The 6,251-nt window shown below is 46.0% G+C and overlaps 1 protein-coding gene across 4 annotated transcripts in view; it reads right to left on the bottom strand.

Moving 5' to 3' along the window:
* Positions 1-372: 372 nt before the first annotated feature.
* ATP10D (ATPase phospholipid transporting 10D (putative)) overlaps positions 373-6,251 on the bottom strand; it is a 100,063-nt gene continuing 94,184 nt past the window's right edge. For 3 of the 4 annotated variants that reach the window (XM_041723854.1, XM_041723853.1, XM_041723852.1), the window contains 2 exons: positions 5,428-5,615; positions 373-2,177 (listed from right to left, as the gene is read on the bottom strand). In XM_041723854.1, coding sequence (XP_041579788.1) covers positions 1,847-2,177; positions 5,428-5,615 — 519 coding nt within the window. In that variant the 3' untranslated portion in view covers positions 373-1,846. Of the gene's footprint in view, positions 2,178-2,718; positions 2,874-5,427; positions 5,616-6,251 lie in introns of all 4 variants that reach the window. The other variant, XR_005982953.1, reaches the window with a different exon arrangement.

Below are 6,251 nucleotides of genomic sequence, written 5' to 3'. Positions count from 1 at the left end.
TAGGACATTGAATTTTGCCTAATTTATGAAAAATTTTTCAGCTTCAGAGCTCTTGGGATTTTGAATTGTGGCTAAGAGATTGTGGACCTATAAAATGAACACTCCAGACTTTCTTTTAACTTGTATGTACGGATACTTGACATCCAAGAGATGACTTTTTTTCTTAGTCCTCTTGGCTAATTCTTTTTATCTTTAGATTCTAATCTTTTATTTATATTCAAGGGATGAATGGCAGCTGCTATGAGGATAACAGCTGATATGACATTACTGATTTTCCCATATAAGAAAATTCTAAATTCTAAATTCTTCTAAATTCTGGTACCAATTACTGTTGGATTCAGTGGTAGGCACAGGAGTGATGACAGTTTTTCATACGTATTTCTTATTACACAGTTTATTTTTAAAAAAATCATTAAGAAAGCAGAAAGCAACCTCCAATAGCCAGGTGCGATTTTGAAAGTTCTAGCAATCCATCTCTATGATACAAGACTATTTGCAGTAATATCAATTACCCAAAAGAAGTCAGACCAGGACAAATAGGCAGCAGGAGATGATGAAGCCCTGAGAATATCAGATTAATAGTCATAAGACCTTGATGCAGACATAGAAGGAGATTTCGGGAAGGAGATTCTGGGTGGCTCGTGGCCGACAATTTTCAGATGAATACATGTTGAGCTTTAAAAGAACTCGACAAGAATTGATGACCTCCTAACATCTGAGCTTAGCTGGTAACCTAGTCTCTGTTCCAACGAAAACGGGCATACATGATCTGCAACAGCAGTTCGCTTGCTGTAGACATTCCCGTCCTAAAATGTATTAAAAAAACACATTTTTCTAAGAACCTCATGGAATCCTGAGAACCACCTGTATTAGTCTCAATTCATAACAGCTGATCTTTAAAGGTCACAGCACCAGAGAAGTTGTAGGGTACTGTAAAGACGATGAACCCTCAAACAGTCTCTTGAAGATTGTCTTCAAATTGATTGTCTCATTTTGACCCGGCTGTCGTCAGCTTCAGAACAGGGCGACTGGCCAAAGGGGCTCCAGACCAGCTGATTCAGTCTGCCTGAAGACCTCACAAAAGGTCTTCTCTTGCCTGAAAGTGGAGAGAGGAACACATTCCTCCAGAACCCTGGCATCCCTCTGCCCTTCCCCAGGAAGACTCCGCCTCAAGAGAAAACACCGAACCGAGCAGAGAGGTGTATGCCTTACGCCTGCGGTCAGATGACCAAAGGCATCTTCCCGGAGGAAATAAAAATCCATTAATAATCACTGATTACATTTTAAATAGTACAGTTATTGCCCTTCTTTAGGTACATTGTCACTTAAAAGGCTCTTGGGAATTTTTTTCTCTAGAAATTAACGATTTGTAACATTTTTTTTTCACGTGGAAATCTCTTCCGAGTTCTAACGGAGCTAAAAACGACTTTTTCTTCATTAAAGAAAATTCAGATTGGAGTCTGCTCGTTGAAAACATTTCCCTGGAATCTGAGAGCTCCCAATAAAATAAACAGATCTCAAATGAATGGCCCAAGAATTTAAAATAAGACAGTTTAAAATGCTTTCACAAAATCCAGAAAGTTTCATAAAAGCGTTGGATTCGGAATTAAATAGTCCACCTCCCCAGACTCAGTTCAGGTTCAAACTCCAACCTCTCTTACAAATGTACGTACAAACATCCAGAAAGTGACATCATCACACTGGCTTTTCCAGGCACAGTAGAACGTCCACGTCCTTTCAGGAAAAATCCACCTCGTTCTTGCTTGACAGAGGTGCCTCTTCCAAATCTGAAATGAGATGTGCAACTGCAAGGAGGATAGATACCCTGTTTTGGTTTTGTTTTGTTTTAACCCTTCGAGGGCCCAGGCATCCCTGAGATTTTCTTTTCACAGAAGTCTGAGTCCAAAACAGTTTCATGTACAGATACGCTTCCCCGCTCGACAGCTCTGGAAGGTGCAGGCATCCTGGCAAAGGCAGCAGAAGGGCCAGGCGTGGCTCTCTTCTCTGACTTGGCAGCCGGGTGGTCAGCGTACTGAGCGGTCACCTGGCCCGTCGTTCCGGCCCTGCTCCACTTCTTGAGAGCTTCAGTTCTCTCCTCTGGCGTCAGTCTGTCCAGATGCTGAGCCCTCAGAACTGGAGATGGGAACAGGGATCCCTGGAGAACTCGGTATATGAACCTAGGGGACAGAAAGCATCACAGAGTTACAGTCGCCGCAAATGCCACACGGGACACACACACGTACTCCCCAGTTGGAAAAAATAACAGGGTCTGGTGGCCCCTGGCCTCCTTGAGGGAAAGGGAAAAGATAAGGACGCTAGAAGACAGAGACTGCGGCCCTATTAAGTCAGTATTTGTAAAGCACTTAGAAAACGGTGCGTGTTTTCTGCAAGTGCCCGTCAAGTAAATACAAAATAAAATCTTTAAAGTAGAGGTACTAAAAAAAATAAAAATTAAAAAAAAAAAGTAGAGGTACCGATACTGCGCTACCTCACAGACCTCATGGTCGGCCACACGGGCCAGTACACGGAAAGTGCACGTAAATACACAGACAAGGCTGGTGTTAGCTTCCTGGACTCCTGTGACACGGTACCACAAACGTGTCCCCGAGGGTCCCTCCGGGCCAGCATTCTCCTGAACCCTGTGGGTCCTCCACATGCGTCCTGGGGATCGTGCCGTCAGCCAGGGGGGTCCCTCAGAGCTTTCTGACCACGGCCCACCTCCTGTCCCGGCGGCTGCCGAGGTGGCTGGCGGGATCCAGGTCACAGTCCTCATGTCTTCAGCACGAGCCACAGGCTGTCCAGCCCCCCTGTTGGCCTCCTCTCGAAGGCGAATTCCCAAAAGCCCAGCTCTTCCTGTTCACAGCTTCTGGAATCTGCATAGGCAGAGAATCCCCTAAATCTAGTTTCTCTGGGTTTAACAGGCCTTCCCCTCAGTTTCCTTTCTCTCCCGTTTTATGCTAAGCAGAAGGAAGAAACCAGGCCAAACCTTCACCACTAAATATCCAAGTTCATGGTTCACAAATTCCACTTTCCACGGAACAGGGGAACCCACTTCAGCTAAGTTTTCTGCGGCTACGCTGCCAAGATCTCCTTGCCTCAAATTTCCACTAACGCGTTTCTCATTTGTTCTTTTTTCGGACTCCTCGCCAGCGGTGCCTTTAACATCCACATCTCTAGCAACATCCTTTTGTAGACGTATTTTTAAGCCGATGCGGTTTTCTCCACCTGTGCCACTTCCCACTCTGCCCTGAATCTCACCAGCAGGAGCTTCAGCGTCCGTCATCACCCTCAGTCTGCTTAGAGACATCTGCTGTTTGTCTATCTCGCACCCCTACATCCTCCCGGTCTCGGCCCATCAGCCAACTCCAAGCCACCTTCACCTTTTTTCAGAATTTGTTATAACGGGCGCCCACCTTCCTGGGAACAGAGTCTGCCTTCGCTTTCTGGGGCTGCTGTCACAAGTTACCGCACGCTTCATGGCTTCGAACCACCAAACTTCATTCTCCCCACTGTTCCGAAGGCCAAGAATCCTGACATCAGTTCACTGAACCAAAATCTAGGTGTTGGAAAGGCCACGCGCGTTCCGCAGGCTCCGAGGAGAATCTGTTCCCTGCCTCCTCGAGCTGCCAACTGCTGGCTTTCCTGGCCACGGAATCTCTGCCACTGTGGTCTGTGTCAAATCGTCCTCTGCCCCCCACCCCCTCTCTCAAGGATACATGGGCGTTTCGAGCCCACCAGATAATAGAGGATCATCTTCCCATCTCAAGATCCCTAACTTAATCACGTTGCAGGAGCAAAATCCAGAACCTTCACAGGCTCCAGGGATTACGGATACATTTGAGGGGGACACTTCTTTCCAGCCTGCCACAATGATATAAGAATTGTACTGTTAATGTTCTCGAGGGTTTTTTTTTTTTTCAGTGAAACTATAGAACTCTAGAGGACTTGTTTCTTCATGAATTCTACAAGTTCATCTTGTTGTTAATCTAGAAGCTGGTAATAACAGTGAGTAGTGTAAAGCATCTCAGTTTGGCAGGGATGTTGTTATGTACACAACCATAAACACCACAGAAGGACTCCAGTGGGTTTTCCTTCTACGTTTCTAGAAGACACGCCCATCAGTAACAAAGGGAGCGTGCCCGCTGGGTCTTAGGATGGTGTTACAAACTGGGGGTGGCTGGCGAACTTTCCTCCAGTGGGCCAGACAGTAGTAGTTTGGGGTCTGCGAGCCAGACAATGGTTCGGGCTCTGGAACCATTCAGGTCTGCGGGTGCAGTGCAAAATCAGCCGCAGACAGCACATGAGTTAGTGTGTCTCCGTGCCGATACAATTTTATTTACTTTTAAAAACAGGCAGAGGGGGACGCCTGGGAGGCTCAGCGGTTGGGCGCCTGCCTTTGGCTCAGGTCGTGATCCCCGGATCCAGGATCGAGTCCCGCATCGGGCTCCCTGCGAGGAGCCTGCTTCTCCCTCTGCCTGTGTCTCTGCCTCTCCTCTCAATCTGTGTCTCTCATGAATAAATAAATAAATCTTCAAAAAAAAAAAAACAGGCAGAGCGCCAGATCTGGCCTGTGAGCCAGTTCGTCGACTCTGTTAGAGAATGACCTATGATCACGATTTTGACTCTCCTATCATGTCTTAAAAGGCAGAACAACGACGTTGCAAGGTGTTTCCAGCTAAACAGATGGATTTTATAACAAACAGAAAGAGACAGAGCCATAGATTAAAAGTCCACGCATACTTCTTAGCCATTTCCATCCCGGACCATATTAGAAATTCAAGTTAAACTAAAATGGGAAAGAGAACTGGACTCAGATACAAGAGGGACATTTCCAGTGTTTATAAGGTCATATAGAGGCCGCTACTTGTCCCTTGGTACACATTCTCCTGTTTGTTTGTTTTTTTCCTTTTAGAAACCCTTAGACTTTAGCCACTCACAGCCTACACACTGAGGTCCTAGTTAATGGGAAATGAGCAAGGATGTGCAACTCCTGAGTCATGCCATCACAAATTAAAAACAAAGCAAAACAAAAACACAAAAGAGGAAAGTTGCTTGCGCTCTCTTTGCTCTCCTTCTCCCTCCTGCAGGCAGGGATGCGCTGAGGGTGAGTCATCTCCAGTCATGCAGAGGAGGGCAGCACCCGTGGGAGTTAGCTGAACAAAAAGTCAGAGGGAAGGATCCTCATCTAACCCTGTGCGTGAGGCTGCCCTATCTTTGGGGCATGGCAACCAGATGAGAATTTTCCATGAGAGTGAAAAGGACTCTTCCCGTTTGCTTAAACCAGATCTGTTCTCTGGTAAAAAGAGATAAAACCAATGTTTTCTCTGCTATCAGTGAAAAGGACGGTCTGCCACCCATTCTCAGCAGCTGCTTGAAGAATTCTAAGCCTGTGATTTCACATCCTCTCCTGATAGGGAAACACCATACCTGGGCAGAAGGGCGACACAGGTTGTGAGGACACAAACCAAGTAGAAGACCGGATCCAGCATGTGCTCCTGCATGATCCAGTAGGGGTTGGATGGTGGGTTGCAAGTTACACACATGGCTCCGAAAACCAAGGCAAAGACAAGATAAGAGAAGATGCTACCAACAATCACCAGCATGTGGATCCAGGTCTGCAAAACAGGAAAACACTCTCTCGCTGAGGGCTCTGCATCTGCAGGAAATCCGCCCCCTCGATGAGACAACGTGTCTAAGCAATGAATGAATGGTGTCATGAACCTCCATGAACAAAACACAAAATACCAAAGAGATAAGAGCACCCTTCATGAGTAGCTTGTATCACTGTTTAAATTCCGTAAAACTAAGTCAAATGCCAAAAGGTTAATTCTGATGACCGTTCTATTTTATATTCATGCACCATGAGATGTTTGGATTCTCTTATTATTTTTTTAATAATAAGACTACCAATTGGTCTGTTTCTTCATTAAGGTAATACTCCAATCCTCAAACTTTACCCATTCACATGGCTGGTAGACGTTACCGGTCCTCATGGATATTCTAATTTCTTCCCACTGTGAGCACCTGGAAGGACTGCATTTGCTCACCCCCTAGATATAAAGCATGGCCACATATCCTGCTTTGACCAATGAAATGTGAATGGAAGGAATATGGAAAACATCCAGGTTAGAGGCACAGAGGAGCTGGTGTGCAATTTTCCATACCGTCTCCTTCCCATCCGTGTTGACTGAGACATTCGTGCTGGGGAATAATTCCAGATGGTAAAGCTACAAGACACAGCCTGAGGCACT

The sequence above is a fragment of the Vulpes lagopus genome, chromosome 12 (genome assembly GCF_018345385.1).
Source record: "Vulpes lagopus strain Blue_001 chromosome 12, ASM1834538v1, whole genome shotgun sequence".
Lineage (NCBI taxonomy): Eukaryota > Metazoa > Chordata > Mammalia > Carnivora > Canidae > Vulpes > Vulpes lagopus.
The sequence above is the reverse complement of the archived record's forward strand: the minus strand, read 5'-3'. Positions and strand labels throughout refer to the sequence as shown.